Raw genomic sequence first — 24592 nt, 5'->3', positions numbered from 1 at the left:
AGTAAAGGTGTAAACAAACTAATTTAGACACATTAATTTATAATATTTTGAATATATCGAGTAGTGACTTTGTCTTTATTTCACATTTTGGTTTCTTTTCATAACCATAGTGAAATTAAAATTTTACAATTGTCACTATTTAATTTAAATTTGTTAACATTGTGTTGTGAGGGCAAAGATTGGTTTTTAGGTGAACAGTTAATAAATGAAATATACTATTTACCAATGCCATTGCTAATGCGATGCTTTTTCAGTAGTTGGGCTTCAGTTTGAGTTAAAAGCAGCATCCCGTACGTAACATTGAACATAAGAAACATATCTCTAAACTTAGATTTGAAGGACAAGGTGGAAAAAAGAAAGCATTGAAACTTAAAAAAGGAAGAAAAAAAACATCTATGGCTTCAGTTTTGGCTGAACACTTCCCCCTCAATTATCTGAGGAAAAATTGACAAAGCCCTGTATGATGCCAATTGCCAACGCTTAATTCATAAACATATCCTGAATTGCAACAATCACAATCAAGTCTTCCTGCAACCACATTTTAACTTCTTCGTTTCCTTGGCATTTCCACCTCTTTGAACGATTTTGATCCCCCTAGTCTCCTTTTCTTTTCAATATACTTGCTTTCCAGTCGGCATTGGCTCAAAATTGGTTCTGTAATGTGCATTCCAGGAAGCCGTTCGAGTCTACCAAATGATGACTTTTCATAACAGTTGAAACAACCGCCTCCGACATTACATTACTCTCTTAGACACTGGGGGCAAAGCATAAAAGAATCAAAAGTAAAACAAATGTCATGTACATCATTAATTTGAAGTTGTTTTCCTACTAGATTTGATGAGACGTGAAAGTTAATCAAACCGGCTATATAACATAGTTAGAAAAATTAGTAAGAGGGAAAGAAATAAAAACAGTAGACTGGCATCCAATTTTGGCCTAGAAGACAATCTAGTAAACACGTGAAGAAAATGTCGACCTGAATTATATAAATGTTCTCTTACAATTATAATAATGGATTCTCAAGATATAAATTTTTTTGACAAGAATATGTACTAACATACTAATACCCACGAAGACGAGGAGCGTCTCACTTACCTGGTGGTATCTTGTGTACATCAGAGGTGAAGATCTTCAATGTCAGGTAGAACGCTAGATTGTTTACTAGAGCTTCTATTAGGCAGGCTGACCACCAGTTGACCACATGCACCACTAATATCTTGACCCATCTGCTTACGAACTGTTGTGCGTATGTTATACGTACCGCGGAGAATTTTCTGGAAGACTGAAACTTTCTCATCGCCACTGGTTTTGAATTGGCTTGAACTACCAATAGGATTGAATGGTATTAAGTTTACTATCTGCTTTGCCATGAATGAAGATATAATTTAGTCGCATCACTGTTGCTAAGCAAAGAAAGGAACTAGAATTGATATGGCGAATCGAATGAAATCTCCAAGAAACTTCCTAACACATAATATTTACTTGCAACACAATGCAACATTCAAAATTCCAATTAACGTTGGGATTTAAACAAAAGTAAAAATGATCAATTTGAGAGCTAACCACTTGGAATGTCTCTAACAATTTCCCGAGTTGGTGGGCATGTTGCTCCTCATCATTCACTCCATCAAGCATTATGTACTCAATTAATATCTTTTGCTGACTGAAATCATAGATACAGGATGCTTTTAAATTGGAGAAGGATCGAAGTATTGCAACATCTTCAGCAGAAGCAAACAAAATATTTTACCTCTTTTTTTGATATTCTTGGAGAGCATCCATAAGCTTTTGTAAAGGAAAAGCTCGAGCTGCTGGCATTATCTGACAACGAATGTCTTGCACAGGTGCATGCAAGGAAACAGCCAAGTTCAATCCTGGAAGATCACTGTGCAGTTTGTTTATAGCATGAATAATTCCAACCTACATGTTAAGAGAGAATACAAAGTTTGCCTAGTCACCTTCTTTTAACTGTTAAACAGAACTCAAAGGAAGAGAAAAAGGGTAAAAGACAATAGAAACTGACTTTCTGAACTCCCATTTCTTTAGTTTCAAACAAAGATTCGGGATCAGATTTGAGGAAAAAGAAAAATCTCAGACAAAGACTCGTCTTTACAACACTCTTCTCTGATAATAAGATCAGTGCTGTTGAAACCATTTTTTAACAAGAAACAGAATTTTTAACAATTGATGAACATTGTTCTTGCAATAAATGCATAAATTTTCCAAAAGTCTGTTGACTTTAAATAATGAAGTATATCTGGATGTTGTCAAAAAGGATGAAGAAGAAGAATCTTGGTAATTCTAAACATTCAAGCAGAAATTACTAGGTGAGTGCACACCTCAGGTTTCTTGTAAGGTCACTGACAACTATATATCTCAATTTGTAATTAATCCTTAAAGATTTGAGCACCAGACCTTGTGAAACAGAGAGGGAAAGAATTTATCACATTGTCATCTCCACTGTAGGTTTTAATTTTCACGGAGAAACTTACAAGAATTTTGTGGGTCCTCTGGCAAGACTGGTAGAGATAAGTGAACCTGAACCCCATCATAGGTCATTGCCAGGAGACACGGACAAACATAATCAAACTAAGCTAATGGAATCATGAATAATTTGATATTTCTAGTTGGGTCATTACTAACTCCCTATTCTATAATTGTTATAATTATTGCAAATCTGAATGACTTTCTATCCTACACCACTGCATCGATGGGAAGATGTAGGGTTACCAATCTCATTTTCAATCTTCTAATGGTAAATTTAATGTTCCTTTTTTTTCTTTTTCGAATCAGAAGTAAATTCAATTTTCTTGAAGGAAAAAGGAAGATCCCGTACTAAGATGAGAGCTATGGGAAAAATGTGAAAGCTTATAAATCCCTACAAAAATAAACTATAGAGTAAAGACTAAAGAGCTAGCAAAAAGATGGAAGTACATACAGTTGAGATAGTAATTCTCTTGGGTGATAGTAAGAATGGTGGGCCCATCATTGCACGGACAGCTTCCACTAAAGAAGAATAGTTATTCAATGGTTCACCCATTCCCTGTAATAAAATTAACGTGAAAAAGGTATATCCTGACTTTTGAGTACAGAATAAGAAATGTAAGAAATTATATGAAAGTGCGAGGCAAACATGGGGCCATGATCTGCTAAAGAAAATAAGAAAGTAAAAATCTTTTTAGGAAAGTTTTACATGGTCATGTGAACACTAAGGATCGGCTTTCAAGAAGAGAAGGATGGCACTGTTAGTAGGACCATTTTGTCGCATTCTCTGCCGGAAGTCAGATGAAGAAATTGATCACCTTTTGGATATGTGATTATGCATATTCTGTTTGGAATATTTTCTTCACACGACCATTTTTTCATTGTAGTGGTACTAAACTCCCCATCCTCCCTTTTGTGAGAAAGGTCATTTCTTATGGGTGGCTAGACTGTGTGCTATCGTGCGGAATGTTTGGGACAAAAGGAACAATATAGTGTTTCAAGGGTTGGAAAGGGAGTCTGGTGATGTTTGGCCTCTTATTCAGTTTCGTGTTTCTCTTCAGGCTTCAAATTCAAAGTTTTTTTACCTAAAAAATGGTCCCATTTTTTTCTAGAGGGGTCCCTCTTTTGTGGGCTTGATTTTTGTACACTCCTGTATTCTTTCATTATTTCTCAATGAGAGTAGTTCTTTTCATCTAAATTGATATGCTAAAGAAAATAAGGAGAGAGCTTGTGAAGTTTAGTGTTTGAAGTAAACCAAGATGTTTAGTTCCTATCAAGCACACTTTCTCTATAATCACTTCATATGACAATAACGTCGTAATTTTCTGGCACATAATTCAAATTTTGAAATAAACCTTACATTCTATAATTTTCGAACAAGAATGATTCACCATGTCAGCTAAGAAATGATTCTGGACAGATGCCTATAACATGCTGAGTAGAAGAAATTAACAATGTTTAGAATGAAATCTCATAAGAGTGCATCAAACAAGTCTACCTCAAAATGGAAACCTTTTCAACTACACTGACAATTCAGACCAACAAGAGGGTGGAAGAATCACCATGAAAACAATATTGCGTATTTGGGAAAAACGGGAGGCATGAACCAACTGCTCTACTATCTCCCCTGAAGTCAGATTGCTTTTAAACCCCATCGTTCCAGTTGCACAGAATCTGCATCCCATTTTGCAACCAACCTGAAAACAGATGCATAGTATGAGACTTATAATGAAATATCCATTCTAGCAAAATCAAAGGATGCTAACAAATAACAATGCGGATAAAGAAATTAAAACCTGGGAAGAAATACAAAGAGTAGACCGCAGACCACCTGGACGAGGTTTGCCGCCATATTTTCCTAGACGAGTATCATACCTCATTATGACAGCCTCCACAAAAGCTCCACTCTAGCAAAATTAAAGATATATTTTGAAGAACTACTATAACCGAAGAATACTGCAGTAATCAATAGAAACTCGCTACTTGACTTGAACTATCATTACTAAATTGTCAAAATCCCCAAACCCTTTAACAGAAAAAGAAGTTGAATTTCATCCATAAACTTAAGTCTTAAGTGGGTGAGTCGATTTTTATTTCATCTATTAAAACTTTGAACTTCAATATGTGTTTCAAATTCGAAAATTGCCAACAATCCTACCAAAAAATTATACAAAATTAATCTAACAGAAAAAAAAAGAAGAAGAAGAAGAAAAAGTTGAGCCCAAATTCTATCAAGAAAATACTTGAACTTCCACACAGTTAAGCAGATAAGAAACGCTCACCTTAGCAACAAATTGTTCAAACCCAACTAATTGAAAATACACAAACACGATAATAAAAATAACATCTAGCTGTCTGCATACATTTACATTTCCATAAATTTATGAGGGTTGAGTAATTTGATCGATGAAATTGACGTTAAAGTTGATTCATTCCGGTAAGTTTAGGGTACAAATCGAACTTTTCCCAAAAGAGAAAGAGAGGGGGAGAGAGGAAGAGAAGGGCACCTGAAGCTTAATAAGGAGTTTGGTGGTGACCTGATCGGAGGAATCAACGACAGAGTGGACGGTGGAAGTAAGAGGCTTGAATTTCAACCGGAGCAAGCAATAGGCCGCCGACGGCAGCGAAGGCACAGCTTGCTCCCATTGGAATTCGGATGCCAGATTATGGTTGAATAGGTTGTTTTGATCGTGAAGCAAATGCTTCCAAATGAAGGGGATGAAGGTGGTTTTGATGCCGGCCTTCTCGAACTCGGTTCTCAACTCTCCGGCATCGAATGCAGACCGAAACACCGCCATCGCTCCGCCGCTTTGTAAGTTATTAATTACATATATTTAAGCTTATGTTATAAAGAATACATTTTGACTATTCCCAATCTACCCCTCATTGTAGGTTACCGTCTATAGACGAATTTACTAAAATAGCCTTCAAAATGTTGATTTCTTTTATGGGCATTTTTTCCGTTTGTTCATTTCATCTACTCGTCTCTCTCGTTGGGAAGAAACGGATCACAATACAACAGAATGTGATCATCTTCTTAGTCAAATTCGATTCATCTTCATTTTCTCAATCTACGGAAGAGAAATTGATTTGTAAATCTTAGAATCCACATTGACTCATACAGAATTTGGCTCTCACAATCCTCACTCCATTGCCCTCAATCATGAGCGAGCTCAAGCTCAAAGCTCTTCCTCCTCCTTCAAATCTTTCGCCCTCAGTCCTTTCGTTCCTCGATCATCAGCTATACAACAAAGAAACCCTAGCGCAAGCCCCGACCCTCGTCATCGACCTTCAAAGTCAGTGCCACGAGTTGAGTCACTCTCTAATCGACCTCAATCGGAGTCTTAAACATACCCTTCTTTCTCAGTCTACGTTTTCGGATCGTCTTCATGGCCTCCTTGGAGATGTCAATGGAAAATTGATGGGTCTTGACTCGCTTACTCGCTCTCGGAGTTCCACGCAAGGTTTGTGCAGCTTGCTTTCTTGTCGAATTATACGCATTATTATAGTTAGTTGTATGGTGTTTATGAAATGGGAAATCATTGTGTATACTCATGCCCTGTTATGTAACTTTTTCTTTTTTTGCAATTGAGTACGAGATCTCTGCTTGTTGATCTGTTACAGGAGTGGGGATAGCTGATGGGGTGTTGGGGAAGGAGCTGTCGTCGTTGGCAAAAGAAGTGGCGAGAATGGAGACCGTGCGGATGTATGCCGGTGAGTTGCTGTTGCTATTCTCCCTCGTTTTCTTCTCGGAGTATAATTAATGTAGTCGGGGGAAGGCGTTGAAATGTTGGGTTGGGGATATGATTCGATGCCGACCATGAATGACCATTTTTGTATCTTCGATTGAAAATGTTATAATTTGAAAAGATTTTTATGGGTTTATTTGAAACTATGTGTGCTTTGTTGTGTTACCTTTTTATTATTGATCTTTTCTAGACATATCAATGAAAATTAAATTCTAGAAGAGAAACTCATTCTTAGTGCTTCCTGGGTGCATTCTCGCTCAAAGATTGCGGGAGAATGGCAACCATCTTTTCTGTTCTAGTCCCATGGTGATCGATATGTGGGATAAGTTTCTGAGGGGTTTTTAATGTGACCAAGGTTCTACGTTCTTTGCTAAAGTTGGCCTTTAAAATCCTTTTGGACTTTCATTTTAATATTCAGTATAAAAACCTTGATCAATGTTGGAAGATGCTCTTAGGGTTCGTTTGGTTGAAGTGAAGTAGAAGAATTTGTAGTGAAGAGAGGTCTTTCCCTTGCAATTAGCTTAGGAAGGATGCAATTTATCTTATGACTCTTTGAGCTCTGAAATCAAGTTTTGTCTCTTCTTATTGTTGTCATTCCTTTTTTTTTGTTTTGTTGACCAATTGGAGAGCCTTTTTTAAATGCCTTGGTGTTTATTCTTGTGAAGCCTTATTCTTCAAGAATATAATAACTAGACTTATTGTTTTACCTTATATGTGTGTGGCTAGAAGGAAATTTTATTTGACAACATAGTTCTAAAGACAACAAGAAACAAGATGTAGTGATTTGTTCTTTTAGCCTAATGTGCAACTGAATTGCACGCCCTACATATATATTTTTTTGGATAGAAAACAAGTTCATTGATTAGATGGAACAATACAAAAGAGAGATTTCCCAAGTGATTTTAGAGAGCTTGTCCAATTTCATAGGAGACTATTTAAGCTGTAATTGTTGAGAGGGACTAAAATTTTACCCTATAAAATAGCCATATATTGAGCCAACATGAGCTCAGCTCAATTGGAACCTGTTTATACCCGAGGACAAAAAGTCTCGGGTTCAAATCCCCCCACCACAAGTTGTATTACAATACCTTTTCAAAAAAAAAAAAAAAAAAAGAAAAGAGCCATAAATAGAGCTGCGTCAAGGCTTTCTTGTGGAGAGTTTTGGGTCTTGAAAGCTGTGAGGTTACCTTTTTCATATTTTCCATAAGACTGCCCTGATGATGTGATGCCAAAAAATACTACTCTTTGTCCATTTAAATGAATGATCTTTTAAAAGAAAATTAAGCCAATCCATAATCTATGGGGAGACATTGTTTCATCCAAAAAGACTTCAGCCCAAAATTTTGTTGTGTAGGGGCAGTGATGAAGATGTGCCTTTGAGATTCACCAGCTTCTTTACAAAGCACCAATTTTGGGAGATGACAGTCCCAGGGCATCTTCACTGGAACCGATTGTAAGTTAATTGTTGAGGCAAGAATGGTTGAGTTCCCATTCCCACAAAAAAGAAAAAAAAAACTTTATCTTCTTAGGATAATGCCCCTTCCAAATGTTCTTGTACTGCTCCATGGAGAGAGCATGATTTCCCATCAGTAAGATTGGAGACTAATGATTTCATAGAGAAAGTGCCCTGATGTGTCTCCAAACTCGTTGATCTTTCCCATGCAAGAGATAAACTGAGTCACTGAAGAAATAAGCTGAGTAAGGCATGCCCATTCTGAAATTCATCTTGTTTGAGATCTCCATAAATTTTGAACCTAAGAATTGTTCTCCTTGTTCCAAACATCATCAATGGCAGACCTCTATCAGTAACAGATTTATATGTATATTCCTGAATCATCAAATTACATCTCTAATTTCTCGTTTTCACTCTCTAACATATTTCAAATTTTGTTTTCCTTTCAAATATTTCAGAAACAACAATGAAGCTTGATAGCATGGTAGGAGACATCGAAGATGCTGTATCTTCTGCAATAAACAAAAACTTGAGGAAGCAGAGTTTAGAGGTGAGGACTTCCCCAAATTTTTGTGTAATAGACGGGATGGAAACCCCACTGTTGGCTGGTTTGCAAGATGCCCTCGCCAAATATTAATTTTCTTCTTTCACGACCTTTTCTTCTAATGAGCAAATTATAATTTGATCTTAAACTTTTACTATCAACCATGTAACCAAAGACTTGATTGGGAAGATGTAATTCTTTAAGGCTATTCTTTTCCTGACATTTTCAAACTGGATGGTTTCTTATAGGATCTTTTTTCAACTGTTTTTTTCTTCGCTTTTTTCCTTTTACTTTGCTGTCACCGTCTGCAAATTGTAGGCTGGGCACTTTTGTACTCTTTCTAACTTTGCAATCATTTATAAATTTTGAAAGTTTTGTTTCTAGTCTAATAGCATATAGGTTGTTTACCTTAATGAGCAGGTGTTATCCCGTATTTTGTAATATGATTGAACGAAAATCTTTTGGGTGTTGATAGGATTGGAGGAGGTTTGGGGATAGGTTTTCTCTTCAAAACTATTGTTTATAGCGTGCCAATTTTACCTGTAGCTTGGGTCCTTTAAGTATTTTTCTCTCAGTTTTGTATTTTGTTGTTCCCTAGAAGGGATGGAAACCTTCTCTGTACTACCGTGCATCCTAATGAAACATAGATTTCCCATTTACCCCTTGAATTTCTGTTCTTTTAACATCCTTATAACTGACCTTTTGAGTCATTCTTGTCTACTGCATGCAGGATGCAAGGCTGCTTGCTATAAAAACCTTTAAACTTACAGAAGACATCTTAGTATCGGTTTCAAAAACACGGCCCCAGTGGACACATCTTGTGTCAGCAGTTGACCATAGAGTTGATCGGGCATTAGCTATTTTAAGACCTCAGGCAATCGCAGATCATCGCTCTCTTCTTTCTTCCCTTGGATGGCCTCCACCTCTCTCCACTGTAACAGTTACAGGTGATGCAACAAAATCGACTGAATCCCAAAATCCTCTCTTTACAATGCAAGGAAAGCTCAAACAGCAATACTGTGAAAATTTTCTTGCCCTATGCAGCCTACAAGAGATTCAAAGACGAAGGAAATCTCGACAACTTGAAGGTTACAGTAAAGAGGTTTCTTTGCCACAGCCCCTTTGGGCAATTGAAGAGCTTGTAAATCCTATATCATTAGCAGCTCAAGAACATTTTTCAAAGTGGATTGATAAGCCAGAATTTATTTTTATTCTCACTTACAAGATTACAAGGGATTATGTCGACTCTATAGACGAAGTTTTGCAACCTCTTGTTGATGAAGCCAGGTTGGTGGGGTATAGTTGCAGAGAAGAATGGATATCATCAATGGTAACCTCCTTGTCAACTTACTTGGCAAAGGAGATATTCCCAAGTTACATCAGTCAACTCGATGAAGACTCCAACTTTGGTGTTCAATCACAGACTAGAATATCGTGGCTTCATCTAGTCGACCTGATGATATCTTTTGATAAAAGAATTAAATCACTTGTTGAGCAGTCTGGACTTTTGCTTTCTTTTGATGAAAACGGGAACTTGCAAAGACTTTCTTCATTAGCTGTCTTTTGTGATAGACCTGATTGGCTTGATTTATGGGCAGAAATGGAGCTAAGTGATGCGATGGTTAAACTACAAACTGAGGTAGATAATGAGAGGAATTGGTCTGATAAGATTCCAGCTGCAGCTCTTCCTTCTTCCTCTGAGCATTCTAAATCTCCTGCAATTTCCACCATCTTTATTAAGCACCTCTCGTCTTTGGTTTATCGCTGTCAATCACTGCCTAGTATCTCATTGAGGTCAAGATTTTTCAAGCTAGCTGGTTCTCCTATCATAGCCAATTTTTTTAACTGTGTACTGATCAGGTGCCAGGAAGCTGAAGGTTTAACTGCCTTGACAGACGATGATGCATTGGTTAAAGTTGCAAACTCGATTAATGCCGCACGATATTTTGAATCTATTCTAAAAGAATGGTGTGAAGACATGTTTTTCCTCGAGATGGGATCAGCTTCTGATGAGCTGTTAGAGAGTCCATCAACTGGTATAATTGACTCAGAGATTAGAAAGTTTGAGGAGTTTAGACGAGAATGGGTTGAGAAAATATCCATGGTTATTCTGAGGGGTTTTGACGCTCAAAGTAGAGATTACATAAAGAACAAAAAACAATGGAAGGAAAAATGTGAAGATGGCTGGACAGTGTCCAGGCTTTTAATTGGAGCTTTAGATTATTTGCAAGGAAAAATGTCTACTTTAGAAAAGAATTTGAACGGGATCGACTTCGTTTCACTCTGGAGAACATTGGCTGCCGGTGTCGATCGATTTCTTTTCAATTGCATACTGATGAGCAATGTGCAGTTTAATGATGATGGAGTAAAGAGGTTTGGTGATGATATGGAAGTTTTGTTTGGGATATTTAGGTCTTGGTGTTTGAGGCCTGAAGGTTTTTTCCCAAAAATAAGTGAGAGCATGAAATTGTTGAAGATGAAGGAAGAGCAACTAAAAAGTAGTTTGGTGGGAGAACAGAGTTGGATGAAGGAAAATGGAGTCAAACATTTGAGTACTGCTGAAGTAGACAGAATTGTGAAGAGTAGGATGCTATAGAAACAGAAAGTTCGATAATACATGTTTGGGAGTCATATTTAAAATTTTTAATGTATACTTTTCATCCCTCAAAATCAATTTTGATGAAATGAAAGTAGTGTTTTTAAGTGTAAAATCAAACAAGTTGATTTTAAATGATTTTCGATGTTTTAGAGTGAATTTGAGTATGGTAAAAGTAATTCTTATTGGTTTATCTATTCTCGTTCGAAGCATAATTCGACTATTCTCAAGAGATAAGCTATCTAGTTTTACTCTAAGTTTCAATCTACTATTCTCGACAAATGTCCATGATTGGTCCGATATTATTTTCAAATTAATCATGTATTAAGTTTATTGTTGATCATTTTCAGAAAAAGGAGAAGAAAAGTCTCATCAACATTTTCTTTATAGGATGTGAAAGTATATTAATATATTGTCTTTTGTGGTACAACTTCGATACAATCTTTTTTGAAGCACTAAATTAAAGTTTTATCGAAGGTTTAGGCTTTGGGGATTGAAATTGGTATAATTGAAATTAAATTATCTAAAATAAAGTATAATTCAAATTATACAGTGTTGAATATTGTGAAAAAAGAAAGTTGCAGTCCAATAAACCAAAAGTTTCAAATTATCCACTTACATTTTGTACAACTCTAAGGAAAAAAAATCAATATGAAATTTATTTGGTTACGTTTATCTATCTTTTTACTATTTTTGGTTTTCAATAAAAAATAGGATATGTAACATTTTGGTTTAAACTTTTTACGTATTATTCGATACAACTCATTCATATTTGCATTGAATTGAGATTTGGACATGTTTATGTGTTGATATCACGACATGTAATACATGATATCTTAATTAAGGGAAAGAAATATTGTGATGACACATGCACCTTCGTACTTGAGGGTAGTACTCAATGTTATTATTCTCAACAAAGTCCACATGGGACCTCACAGATACTTGAACAAGCTTGCAAGGTTTGCGTTTGTTGCACTTTGAATCACAATCTCCTGGAAATGATCCCTTCCTTTTATGCCTCTTTTTATACACACCTTCTTGGTGGCTTCCAACACCCTCTCCTTCCTTTTCAAAAAATTCATTACAAAAACGATACGAGAGTTATCGAAAACAGAAAACATGAGCATAGTGTAAGACTATGAACATATTTGAGAGTGATTTTAGAAATTTTTAAAATCACTTTTTTTTTTTTATAATGTAAAAAGCATAACGATATATTTACTAAAGCTATATGTTTTATTTTATTAAAAAGGATGCATACATTCGAAGGAAAACATCAAACAAACACTCCAAAATTACATATAAAAATGGTGGTGATGGAGGCATTCAGAGAGTTGTAGAGTGGAGAAGACAAGAAAAAGTAAGCAATATTATTGTAAGTATGAAAATTAGTGCAACAAGCTTTGGCTCCATCTCTCTTTTTTTTTTTTCTTTCTCTACCATTTGGGTTTATCAGATTTTCTTTCAACTTTAATTTACTTTATAAGAATTTCTATGGAGTAGAAATGAAGTTGAAGTGGTCTGAAATGTGAAGTCTTTTTGAAGGGTAGTTATGAAACTTTAGGTTATCGAAAGGTTCAAAGTTGCTCTTTTATGTATCTAATATAATGTGGCATCATCCCTTCGTAGATTTCCATCTAACTGTGGTAAGGTGATGAATTCTTCCCGGACCGACATCTTCAGATTCTCCCCTTATCTTCAATTGATATCGATAGAGCCTCTTCTTATTTTCAACCGACTACCTTCTGTTCGGTCGATTTTAGTCGATCAACTCGATTTTCGATTTATCATATGCTCACCCATAGTGAAGATTTAATTTATTGTTAAATTCGAGATAGCTTGAGTCGGTAAAAATTTGAAATACTTTACATTGACTCACTAAATCAAAACGTTGTATGGAATTGAGTTTATTTTAAACAACTCTCTCAAACTCAACTCAAAACCCAAACTAGTACACGGACTCTAATCAGGTAACAATTTAGTTCATGAATTAACTTTGACAAAAGTAACAATTTAATCATTGAATTTCAAAAGATATCGATTTAGTTCCTATACTTTATAATATTTTGTATCATTTTTATACTTGGATCCTAATAAAGCAACGATTCGACATTTATACTTTAAAATATGCAATGATTTTAGTCAATCGTAATTAGCACAGCTTTTCTTTTGGGTTAGAGTTCTGATACCTAATTCTGTAATTGTTGTACTAAAGTAAAGCTTTGTAATTCAAACTGTTCAATTTCACTTTTTTTCAAAAGTCTATACTAAAATATTTGGCATTTTTAACATGGAGCTGGAATAGCTCAGTTGGTTAGAGCGTGTGGCTGTTAACCACAAGGTCGAAGGTTCAAGCCCTTCTTCTAGCGTTTTTATACTTTTATACATTTTCTAGATAGCTTTTACTTTTTTTTTACAATTTTTTCTAAGGACACTCTAGATAGCTTACTGAGAGATGTTCCATTCCGTGGGGTTCTTATGCTAATTTTGTAATTCCGGGAGTTAGAGTTGAAAATCTTAGTTAATATTTGTGATATTAAAAGCAAGTGGGGACACCGCGTAATTAAACTCCCTTCGCTCTCTTTCTCCAAAGATCTCTCATTTCACAATAGATCATTTCTCGTTTTTCTCTTCGGTCATCGAGTCGCGAAGACTAACAAAGGCGCTGCCTTCTTTAACACGAATCCGACCTCCATTAAAGCAAACCAACAACCCCTTTTTGTCTTTTCTCATTCAGAGAAGAAGACCGGCATCGCCGACGGAGGATTTCTTTTTATAGCAATTTGTTTGATTTTGATCCCTTTTTCAAGAATTTAGTTTCGTTCTGATTTGATTGATCTTAGAAGTGGAAGACCCACTTGCGAAAATTGGTAATTTGTTAAATTTAATCATCTGGGATTGCCTTATATGGAACTTCAAAAATCGGGTTTCAGTTTGTTTTTAGGGTTTCTTCTTATTTTGCTGTCGTTGGTGCCACTGTCTGTGGCCAGGTTCGTGGTTGAAAAGAATAGCTTGAGGGTTACATCGCCCGATGGTTTGAAAGGTACCTACGATAGTGCCATTGGGAATTTTGGGATTCCTCAATATGGAGGTAGCATGTCGGGGACTGTGGTCTTTCCGAAGGAGAATCAGAAGGGTTGCAGAGAGTTCAGCGATGCTGGGATTTCGTTCCAATCGAAACCAGGAGCTCTCCCTACGTTTGTTCTGGTTGATCGGGGAGGTAAATGTCGCTTTTATATATAATTTCGTTCTTGGAAATTCATCAGTTGGTGCTTCTTTGATGCTGATTTGGCTAATTGAAGAGATTATAATCTCTTTATCAAATAAGTTTTGGATGCCGATTGAGTTTGCTCTAATGATTCATCTCCTTGGCGAGCAAATGCAGGAGTTCGAGTTTTGATATTTGAAACTTGAGAGACCATCTAGTTTTTCTTTTTTTCATTTCGTCTTAGATAGGGCACTGTTATCTGTATGTAGGAAAAGGTAGATTGAAATTAGTATGAAAGGGAGAGGTGAGAAATCGTATTAAGCTAAACTGAGCGACTACAATGTTCCAAAAGGATTACTAATTTACAGTGATGAGAAAGTGGACCAGTTTCAAGAAGTCCGAGGAAGGTGAAATAGTTACATGAGAACGCCTGGAAGAAGAAACGAAATGCACATCCATAATCTTCACAACCTCTGTATCTCTAACCTGAAAAAGTATCCTATTTTTTTAATCCGCAGATACCACAATTGAGCCTTTCCATGCATTCTACCATATGACCTTGGCCTTTTACTTGGGATGCAACCCACAAAAGACTTCAGAACATTATCATTCTGTTATATCCTGAAGAAAAATGAAGCTTTTGAAATATATTGCCCACAACTGATGCAATTGAATTCGTTAAAAACAAGTGGTAATGTCACTATAATTGGAGATCCTTTTGTAGAGGGAGCTTCCTTTTTTTGTGGGCTTTTTTTATGTTTGCCCGTATATTCTTTCATTATTTCTCCAAAAAAAAAATAAAATAAAAAAATCACTGTCTTATTTATCTATTGTGAACGGGTTGGGGGGTGTGGATTTGGAATTTCTTTTCAGATATCCTTTTTTTTAATAAGATAAATTTCAAAACAATTATTAGGCCACTTCTTAATCTCAGCACCTATAACTTTGACAAGCAGTATTTGACTTTCTGCACTAATATCGAGAAGTAGAGAATGGGTTGATCCCTCCAATTTTGTTGAAGTTTGAATTTTGGATGAACTTTGCCTTGTGGTTATATTTATCTGTAGTTTTCTTCATGAGGAACAATATTGTTTGGGGTATTGATTTTTTTGCTCTTCATGCTGGCTTCCAGATTGTTTCTTTGCCTTGAAAGTCTGGAATGCGCAGAAGGCTGGTGCTTCTGCAGTTCTTGTTGCAGACAACATAGAGGAAAGATTAATAACCATGGACTCCCCTGAAGAGGATGGTTCTACCGCAAAATATATTGAAAACATAACAATACCCTCTGCACTTATTGAAAAAAGTTTTGGTGAAAAACTGAAAAAAGAGATCAGTTCTGGTGAGATGGTCAGTGTGAGTCTTGATTGGAGGGAAGCTGTACCTCACCCTGATGATCGTGTGGAATATGAATTGTGGACTAACAGTAATGATGAATGTGGTGTTAAGTGTGACATGCTGATGGAATTCTTGAAGGATTTTAAAGGTGCAGCCCAGTTACTCGAAAAGGGTGGCTACTCGCAGTTCACACCACATTATATAACTTGGTATTGTCCACAAGCATTCATTCTAAGCAAGCAGTGCAAGTCCCAATGTATCAATCAGGGGAGGTATTGTGCTCCTGATCCTGAACAAGATTTCAGTTCTGGATATGAAGGGAAAGATGTGGTGATTGAAAACTTGAGGCAGCTATGTGTTTTCAAGGTGGCTAATGAAACTCAAAAGCCTTGGATGTGGTGGGACTATGTGACAGATTTTCAGATCAGATGTCCAATGAAGGATAAAAAGTACAACAAGGAATGTGCTGATGACGTTATTAAGTCTCTTGGTATGTTGGTTTACTATTATATATTGTATTGTGGAGGATACATGTCCAAGACAGTAATGGTTTTTATTTTTGTTTTTGACTTATGTATAGGGCTTGATGGTAAAAAGATAGAGAAGTGCATGGGGGATCCAAATGCAGATACTGAAAATCCAGTTTTGAAAGAAGAGCAAGATGCCCAAGTCTGTGTTTCCTACAGATATTCCCTCCCTTGATCTCCATATGATAAACTTTTAATTATTCCAGTGATATTCTTAATTGAAAGTATAAGAGGATTCTTATATTTATTTCATATTTGGTACATAAATATAGTTAACTATTATCTAGACTTGCCTGATGTAAATTTTTTAGTAGGTAGGGAAAGGATCCAGAGGGGATGTTACCATATTGCCTACACTTGTTGTCAATAATCGACAATATCGAGGTCTGTTGTGCTCATGTTTCATTATTACCTTTGTTCTGGACATTTCCTTTTCTTACCTAAGTGCTTGCAGGAAAATTGGAGAAGGGTGCAGTTCTGAAGGCCATATGTTCAGGTTTTGAGGAAACAACTGAACCTGCCATTTGTTTGAGTAGTGGTACGTCGTTTGTGGTTTCTCAACTGTTTATTCATCCTCACTATGGTTGTTATTTGCTTATCTACTTTACCTTGATTTGACATTAGTTGCTTTGGTTACTGATCTTGGCAGATGTTGAGACCAACGAATGCTTAGATAATAATGGTGGTTGCTGGCAAGATAAAGCAGCTAATCTAACAGCTTGCAAGGTATGAATCAAAGACTATATGGCAAACTTGGTGTCAAGTTTTAGTAAATTAAACTAAGGATAGATTACTTCAGAAGTGTGTGTTATTTTTTTTATTGACAATTTCAATTTACATAGGATACTTTTCGTGGGAGGGTGTGTGAATGCCCACTTGTTGATGGTGTGCAGTTCAAAGGAGATGGTTACACAACTTGTGCCGGTACTAGTTATTCATCTTCTTGTCTATGGGGATGCATTAATATTTAATAGAATATTGATATTGAAAAATTCTAATTTCTAATTAAATTTTAGTAGTGTACTTAAATTTGAAAGCTAGTTATGACCTTTGTGTTTAAATATTTTTGGCCTTTTGCTTTCCTATTTTAGTGTCTTATCTTTTTTCTTAATTTTTTTGCACAATATTAATCTTCAATTGGACTATTTGATGTTCTTATTTTTTGGCATCCACGTTTTGTCAGTTTTAATCTTTAATCAGAGTGCTTCAATTTCTTAATATTTCTGATGCCAGATCCCTGTACTAACCAGTAAATCAAATATATTTTTTTGCTTACTAGAGTGTGTAGATTATCTTTCAAAGAACTTCATAAGGTTCTGCTAATCAGAGAGTTTTGCAACTAACTCTTGTATCCCTCTGCAAATTCCATGGAACAATTTGTACTTTTTAGTAGCATTTTGCATTAGGAAACTCCTTTAATATAAACATGCAGATTATTTAGTGGTTATTTGAAATGGTCTCAAAATAATCATCATAATGGCATGGCAAGCTAACTTTTTAAATTTTAAATTTTTAGTTATTTGAGAATTAATGAATCAAGGCTTAGTCTTAGATGTGGAACTTCCTCTAGTTCAAGGTTTTCTCTCCCTTTTTTGTGTATTTCATCAAATCAGTGAAATATCTTTCTCCCATTAAAAAAAGGAATAAAAAGCTTAGTCTCAAATGCAAGTTAACTTGCCAAATTAAATAGCCTTGGGCCCTTGTTGAAGATCCTATGGTTCCTCTCAAGACAAAGAACTTCATTTTCATTTGAGAAGGCACCTTCAAAAGTGCCTTTTCTGATGAAGCTTGACCCATTTGGTCATCTAATATTTTGATGTTGAGCTACACTAAAAAATATTGATTATTTTTGCTTTCAGCCAGCGGGGCTGCAAGGTGCAAAATTAATAATGGAGGATGTTGGCATGAGACCCGGAATGGACATACATTCTCTGCTTGTACGGTTAGTGGTTTTCACATTTCTCTCTAAATATCCTCATTCCATTCCTTTAGTAGTTGATTCAGGGTTTCGGATTTTGACTTATCATTTTTAAGCAGGACGACGGCAATGTGAAATGCTCATGTCCTCCCGGGTTTAAAGGTGATGGTGTCAAAAGCTGCGAAGGTAAGGACATCGAGATTTTCATCATTCTTTGGTTTTACACATTTAAATTTAAGATATGGGGAAATGAAAAATCTTACATGCACGAGCTCAATTGTTTACTATTGTTAATCAAGAACCCCTATGAACACACATTTTATTAAAACTACCATTTTTGTAGAGTACTTATTTCTTCTAGGTGAATATTTAATCGAATTATATGAGAGAAGTTTGGCTATGCATAAATTTCTTAGGGTGCTTATTACTGCAATACAACCAATAAGACAATTGTGGATCCATCTTGACAAATTATTATTATTATTATTATTATTATTATTATTATTATTATTATTATTATTTTATAAGAAACTCTAGGGTGTTTCAAGATCAGTTTGTTGGGGATTCTTCATCTTAAAAGTATGTTAACAGAAAAGGGAAGGGAATAAAAATGTGTAGCGTGTAGCTATAGTGCATTGCATATGTTAATTGGTTGAGTAAAAGATTCAAGATGAAACAACTTCAAGCTAGCAGCCTAGAGATGTACCACTTTTTAACCAGACCAGAATGAATTGCTGAAGTTTTTTTTGGGAATACCGCCATTATAGAAGTTATTTGTTTTGAGTGTAATGGTGACCTTTTTCTCTGTAGGTTTCTTTTACCTTTTTTTTTTTTTTGGGGGGGGGGGGGATTGAAGTATCCTGCTATTTATTATTATTTTTTTCATTTTTATTTTTAAGTATCCTGCTATCGAGATAACTGTTATAAAGAATACAAGTGTTGCTTTTTATTGGCATAAAATTGAAGCTTCTAGAGCTAAAACTGGTGTGGAAACATTGGCCGGATTTGGTTGAGAGAATTTGTTGATGTGGACGATACTCGAAAGATAGTGCCGAAAAGTTGAACCCTTTGTTAACTTTTGAACAAGATGCTTCATGCGGTAAATAGAAATGATTTTTTTTCAAGGAATATGAAGTCCTCCTAAATAGAGTGTGAGAGGGAAAAGAAAAGAAAAGAGAGAAAAAAAAAAAAGAACCGCTGGGGGAATATCATTAATCAAGTTGGAAATATAATATAGATGGAACAATAGAGGAGCTAAAGAAAAAACCGTCCTTGAATTAATCAAACCTGACAAGACCTCAAAAGTCCAAGGATTCAAGGATCTTTGACTTCAAATTCAGCATCAAGAAGGCATGACATTGAGTTTCAGGAGAATTCTAACACGACCACATACTTCTTCTCGCAATCAACTTAAAGCTATTGCCTTTAGAAAGAGCTACCAAACAAAGGACCAAATCCAACCACATCAAACCAGTGTATGATAATTTCGAAGGAGACTGCTAAAAGCATGACATAGATCTCATTGCTGAACCAGACGAGGAAAATGGAAATCAAATGAAAAGACATCACTTCAAAACTCCCTGGAAGCATTCCATAACCACGCTATAAAAGGGACTCCCAATGAGTTCAGAAGATTACGACATTAAAAATTTAACTTCCTTGGACTTCGAAGAGGCATGTGAAATCCAGACTCATTCACCCTTATCGTTGGAATTTCTATTATTTATGAATATTTTTCATGTCCATTATGAAAAATATTTCTAATCAGCGACTAGAGAAGTGAGATTGTAGCTTCTAAAAATGGGAGAGAATTTACACCAAGAGAGCACTATAAAAGGTGAGTGATCAAAGAAAGACTCATAACTCATTGCCTTATCTTCAAAGATATGATGATTCCTCACACTAAGGGAACACTCGGGTGAGATTTAAACAAACAATTTCCTTTTCCTTACCAAAAGGATGACCAAGGACATCTTTCAAACACAATTTTCCTTAATGAGGAAAGTCTTGTTTCTTCTCTTTGTTGTTGTATTTGTCCTTAATGGTTATAACTGCTATATTTTCCTTCATTTTGTTTCATTGTATATTGAACTCTACTGCCTTTTCATTTAATCAATGAAAAGTCTTGTTTCTTTTTTTTTTTTTAAATAAACAACATAGAACCAAGCACAAAACCTGGACGTTGACATTTTTTGCACTCTTCTCACTTGGAAACATTCTAAGCACGCATTCCACACAAAGCTTTTTACTTTTTTGGCATACAAACCTTTCCACCTTGCTTTATGCATGTTCTTCTCCAAAACACCATTTGAATCTGTCAAATGCTTAACTAAGTTTGGAAAAAAACTGGCCAGAAGAATGCAGCAACCTATCTCTTCTATCCACCTCATTTTTATGGCAAGCTGGGTGTGTGTATTTTATTTGGGGATTACGGGAGAAAAGAACAATAGAATCTTTAAAGTGGAGAGGGACCCATGGGATGTTTGGTTCCTCGTTAGTTCAATGTTTTCCTTCGGAAGTTGGTTACCAAATTATTTTGTAATTATTTTTTAGTTCTTTTATTACTTAATTGGAGTCCATTTCTTCAATGGGACTTTCTTTTGTGGTTTTCTTTTGATAGAAGCAATAACTTCATTGAGAAAAAAATGAAGGAATACAAGGGCATACAAAAAAAAAAAAGCCCAAGAAATAGAGCCCCACTAAAGGAAGGAGAATTTTTGTGACCCTTTCTTAGTGAGAAGCAATAACTTTATTGAGAAAAAAATGAAAGAATACAGGGACATAAAAGAAAAAAAAGGCCCAACAAAATAGAGCCCCACTAAAGGAAGGAGAACTTTTGTGACCCTTTTTTAATGTACCTTTGTAGCACTATTTCATTTTTTCTCAACAAAAGGTTGGGTTCTCATTTTTTTTTTAGAAAAAAAGACATCAATCCTTTCTTGTTGTAGACATGCAAGTATTATAACTACTGTTCACTCATGCCTAGATGGTGTATGTTAAGCAACTATTTCTTTTAATTCCTTTTTCCCCCGGATATTGACAAACAGAAGATGTATCGACATTGTAGACTATTATTATTGTCACTGTTAACTTCGTACTTTGTAAATATTTTTTTAGTGGGCTTTTCACCGTTTCAGTCTCTATTAATGAACCATGAACATTTTTTCTTCTTTATTTTCCTTTCCGGATAACAAAATTGATTGTATGAAATTATAGAATACATAAGAAGGGAGTTCCCCCAAAAGACAAGAGTTACAAAAGGTCTCTCCAATTACGCACATAGGACTGGTTTCATTTATTTCAAGAGAGGCTTTCTTGTTTCCAATAAAAAAGCACATCATGTTTATTAGAGCTTAAGTAGACGATTGTTTATGGAATGAGAATCTACTGACCCACTGCTATACTAAATTTGTGACTGACTGAAGTAGCCAGTTACTTTGGATGGAAAATGTTGTCAAAGTTACACAAGGAGGCATCTCCTCTTAACTCGTATGTAAGATAGATGTGTAATTTGTACTTGTTTGATTTTGTGTCATACAGATATAGATGAGTGCCAAGAGAAGAAGGCCTGTCAGTGCCCTGAATGTAGCTGCAAAAATACCTGGGGTAGCTACGACTGCAGTTGCAGTGGTGATCTTTTATATATCAGAGACCATGATACTTGTATAAGTAAGCAAAAGCATCTTCATTCGTACAATTACCTATGTGCTAATATTTCAATTTTAAAAATAATAAAAGTACAATTTTACTGATGAGAGATCAAATAATTGAAAAAATCCCCTAGTTTTTCAGATGTGAACCCCTCTCCTATTGCATACAATTGAAGTAGGGGATTAAGTACCAAAAGATCTGGAACTAGTGCTATTAGAAGGACAAGATTTACAAGGATCCCGCGAAGCATCCATATTCCTCTCAACATTTATAAAAACTTGTTTCCTTTCAAACATGATTTCAAAAAAGACTAGCTCGCACTACATTAAACCACAAAGCATAGCACCTGTTCTTGAGCCTAAGACACCCGAAAGGTCCATATAATGAAGTCATGAGTCCTGCTGGGAAAGAGAACTTTAAAGATCTCAAAAGAGAAACCAAATTGGACCAAGAGTTTGAGAAAGGGGAGGGTGGTTTGGCTTTCACTAACGTTCCATCTCCATTTGCAGGTAAGGCGTCTAGCGGAAGATCTGCCTGGACTGCTGTTTGGGTTATTTTGATAGGCTTGGTTATGGCTGCTGGTGGAGCATACCTTGTGTACAAATACAGATTGAGGGTAAGCTTATCCATACTATTTAACTGACGTTTGTTCTTAATGATTCAGGAGCCTTCAAATCCTGGTGGTAGCATTTTACAATCCATGTTGTACCTGTATCATAACTTTTTCCAGAAGTGAAATGGGGACATGCTTTCATTTTTAAGTAGACATAAGCCAGTACCTTTGTTTATGCCATTTTATAGATCAATAATCCTTGGGATTTTGTTGCCTTGCAGTCATACATGGATTCAGAAATCAGAGCTATTATGGCTCAGTACATGCCTCTTGACAGCCAAGCCGAAGTTCCGAACTATGTCAATGAGAATCGTGCTTAAGAAGGAAGAGGATATATTAGGAATCTGTAGATGATTGCACACAATGGAGTGGAGTGGTCTATCACGTCAAATACAGTCGTAATCCAGGAGTTTCGAACATAGATGTTTGCATTCTTGTAATATATGACAATAAACGATAAGGGTTTTGAATTTGACATGTTATTGTTAGACTATAACATGCTGAGGAGTTCTCTGTTGGATTTTTATTTGGGCAGTTGCAGAGGACTCGTGTGATTTAACTTATGATGTCTTTTGGATGGGCGAAGCATCATGTCACCACTGTAGTTTGTCGTTGAGGAAGTCAAATGGTTATGTAATTTAGTTGCACTATAAATGTCAAAGGTTTAAATTGTAAACTTTTCATGTTTGTTTTATCTTACGTGTGTATTGTATTGTTCATAAGAGATGGAGATAGCTGAAATGAACGGTAGTTAATTTGAATCACTTCGGGTGTGTTGGGATTGATTAGAGAATAAAATTGTTATTTTTGAAAAGTTCTTTCTGTTTTAAAAATTATTTTGAGCAGTTGAACATTCGGATTTTTTTAAAAATAATTTGATTTTAAAATTTGATACTCAGGAAAAATTCAAAATATGTTGGTTCTTATAAGTATCAAGAGCTTTCATAAATGGTCTTTTGCACTAATTCAATAAAAACATATAGAAATGTAGCTAAAGTTAGTAACTTACTACTACTGTTGGGAAAAGCGAACGCACTTTTCTTATATAAGATGTACTTTTCTTTTTGGTGATTCAATCATATGAATTTTAAAATTAAATGTACTTAATTTGTAAGAATTAGAGGTGAAATGTACTTAGTTTGTAAGAATTCTAGGGTGACCTCTAAGAATTTTTTTAGGATATATGGGAGGAAGGTCGGAGCATATTAAAAAGACATGTGTTGGTTTGTAAGAGCAACTTTCACTAGGTCGTAGAGGACGTCGAAGCTATTAGTTGTTGAATCCTAGTTTGAATCCTTGACCCGCAACATTATATATCAAACCTAAAATTTGTCATTCATTCCAACCTTCTTTCTAATTTCATTAGATTTAAATTACTAATTGCTATGGAAGAAAGTCACAATAATGATGTTTCTAATCATTGAAAACCAATATTGATGATGTGAATGTAAAATTAAATATTACATCTAAATCCAACAAAAATAATTTTAAAAACTTAAAAATCACTTCCAAATATTTTTTTTTACAGAGGTACTAAACATGCACTTAATAGTACATTTCAAACATCTAACTCTCTCCTAATTAACCTTCCTATATCTCTAATGAGATATGCTCTACATAAATTTAAGTTCTTATTTATTATACAAACAACAATAGACAGAAAATGCATAAAGGTTCGTAAATTATTTTTCTAAATGGTTTTGTTTTATTTAATTTTCATAAAGTTGACATTATTTTTTTTTTCTCCCAAAATGGGTTTTAGATATTAGTGGGTTTTTTTTTTCTAAAGTTATGGGCTTGATTATATTCTTCTATTTGTTTTATTTTTTGTTATCATAAAAAAATAGCCACTGTCTTAAATGATCGAGTAAAATTAAAATTTTAAAATTTTTAAAAAAGAACCAAGTGGAAAAATAGAAAAAAAAAGTCAAATCAAATTAAAGTTTTAATTGGACTTATTTTGCAATTTTTAGAGGTGATGTCTTAGTTAGATCTATGCTAATAAAATAGGGTTTATTCATAGATTGAGGAATAATCTATCTTCATTGGAGGACTAAAGTTGACATGAATTTTAACAATATAATGACTTATAAATGTACTTCTAATTGGAAACAAATATTAAAAATTGAAGATATATATATATTTGGAGATATTGACATTTTAGAATATCAAATAGTAGAAAAGAAAGATCTTGCTTGATTGGTTTAAATTTATACATAATCAAGAGTCAACCAATTTAGAAAATTAGGATCAGAACTTTAGAAAAGAAAAGAAAAAAAAAATCTTAAAGTTTGACATTATTGCATTTCAATTCATATAATATATACTTAAAACTCAATATTGACATTTTGTTGTTGTTTGACATTAAAAAGTTTAGATGTGGTTAAAGGAATTTCCTCCATAATGCAAAATTAAATAAAGTTTCTATGTGAGAGTCAATGGGAAAACACATGTTTTAAGTATAAATTATATGAAATTGAAATAATTTCTTTATTTTATTTTATTTAAGTATTA

The 24592-nt window shown here is 34.9% G+C and overlaps 3 protein-coding genes and 1 non-coding gene across 7 annotated transcripts; 3 read left to right on the top strand and 1 right to left on the bottom strand.

The window, feature by feature from the left end:
- Positions 1-202: 202 nt before the first annotated feature.
- On the bottom strand, positions 203-5311 carry LOC103495308 (uncharacterized). The gene is made up of 8 exons (XM_008456814.3): positions 4992-5311; positions 4281-4391; positions 4047-4181; positions 2939-3043; positions 1751-1920; positions 1564-1663; positions 1096-1358; positions 203-754 (listed from the first exon to the last, which is right to left on the bottom strand). The coding sequence occupies exons 1-7, from the start codon at positions 5280-5282 to the stop codon at positions 1116-1118; spliced, it is 1155 nt and encodes a 384-aa protein (XP_008455036.2). The 5' UTR covers positions 5283-5311; the 3' UTR covers positions 203-754; positions 1096-1115.
- A 141-nt stretch (positions 5312-5452) lies between these two features.
- On the top strand, positions 5453-11019 carry LOC103495307 (RINT1-like protein MAG2). 3 transcript variants are annotated; one of them, XM_051083527.1, is made up of 5 exons: positions 5909-5948; positions 6109-6198; positions 7588-7931; positions 8145-8236; positions 8961-11019. In XM_051083527.1, exons 4-5 carry the CDS (start codon positions 8153-8155, stop codon positions 10824-10826), a joined length of 1950 nt encoding a protein of 649 aa, XP_050939484.1. In that variant the 5' UTR covers positions 5909-5948; positions 6109-6198; positions 7588-7931; positions 8145-8152; the 3' UTR covers positions 10827-11019. The 3 variants fall into 3 exon arrangements, with proteins under 3 accessions (XP_008455034.2, XP_050939484.1, XP_008455035.2); XM_008456813.3 differs by having other exon boundaries at positions 7588-8053; XM_008456812.3 differs by lacking the exon at positions 7588-7931 and having other exon boundaries at positions 5453-5948.
- A 2102-nt stretch (positions 11020-13121) lies between these two features.
- On the top strand, positions 13122-13195 carry TRNAN-GUU (transfer RNA asparagine (anticodon GUU)). The gene has a single exon. It is a non-coding gene; the product is annotated as a tRNA-Asn (tRNA).
- Positions 13196-13379: 184 nt separating this feature from the next.
- Positions 13380-22772, top strand: LOC103495306 (vacuolar-sorting receptor 3-like). 2 transcript variants are annotated; one of them, XM_051083534.1, is made up of 12 exons: positions 13380-14046; positions 15167-15859; positions 15950-16038; positions 16211-16280; positions 16351-16434; positions 16546-16622; positions 16739-16826; positions 17756-17838; positions 17934-18000; positions 21355-21483; positions 21975-22081; positions 22300-22772. In XM_051083534.1, exons 1-12 carry the CDS (start codon positions 13734-13736, stop codon positions 22396-22398), a joined length of 1899 nt encoding a protein of 632 aa, XP_050939491.1. In that variant the 5' UTR covers positions 13380-13733; the 3' UTR covers positions 22399-22772. The 2 variants fall into 2 exon arrangements, with proteins under 2 accessions (XP_050939491.1, XP_008455032.1); XM_008456810.3 differs by having other exon boundaries at positions 13382-14046; positions 16739-16820.
- The last annotated feature ends 1820 nt before the right edge of the window (positions 22773-24592 follow it).

This window comes from Cucumis melo, chromosome 1 (assembly GCF_025177605.1).
Source record: "Cucumis melo cultivar AY chromosome 1, USDA_Cmelo_AY_1.0, whole genome shotgun sequence".
Lineage (NCBI taxonomy): Eukaryota > Viridiplantae > Streptophyta > Magnoliopsida > Cucurbitales > Cucurbitaceae > Cucumis > Cucumis melo.
The sequence above is the reverse complement of the archived record's forward strand: the minus strand, read 5'-3'. Positions and strand labels throughout refer to the sequence as shown.

Excerpts from the sequence above, each read along its gene's own strand:
- LOC103495308 (XM_008456814.3), bottom strand. The coding sequence starts at position 5,282 with ATGGCGGTGTTTCGGTCTGCATTCGATGCCGGAGAGTTGAGAACCGAG. Across the intron at positions 4,182-4,280 it reads CTCTTTGTATTTCTTCCCAG|GTTGGTTGCAAAATGGGATG; the intron begins GTTTTAATTTCT and ends ATCTGTTTTCAG. Across the intron at positions 1,664-1,750 it reads CAAGAATATCAAAAAAAGAG|TCAGCAAAAGATATTAATTG; the intron begins GTAAAATATTTT and ends CTATGATTTCAG.
- LOC103495306 (XM_051083534.1), top strand. The coding sequence starts at position 13,734 with ATGGAACTTCAAAAATCGGGTTTCAGTTTGTTTTTAGGGTTTCTTCTT. Across the intron at positions 16,039-16,210 it reads AAGAAGAGCAAGATGCCCAA|GTAGGGAAAGGATCCAGAGG; the intron begins GTCTGTGTTTCC and ends ATTTTTTAGTAG. Across the intron at positions 16,435-16,545 it reads TGCCATTTGTTTGAGTAGTG|ATGTTGAGACCAACGAATGC; the intron begins GTACGTCGTTTG and ends TGATCTTGGCAG.
- LOC103495307 (XM_008456812.3), top strand. The coding sequence starts at position 5,648 with ATGAGCGAGCTCAAGCTCAAAGCTCTTCCTCCTCCTTCAAATCTTTCG. Across the intron at positions 6,199-8,144 it reads GACCGTGCGGATGTATGCCG|AAACAACAATGAAGCTTGAT; the intron begins GTGAGTTGCTGT and ends CAAATATTTCAG. Across the intron at positions 8,237-8,960 it reads TGAGGAAGCAGAGTTTAGAG|GATGCAAGGCTGCTTGCTAT; the intron begins GTGAGGACTTCC and ends TACTGCATGCAG.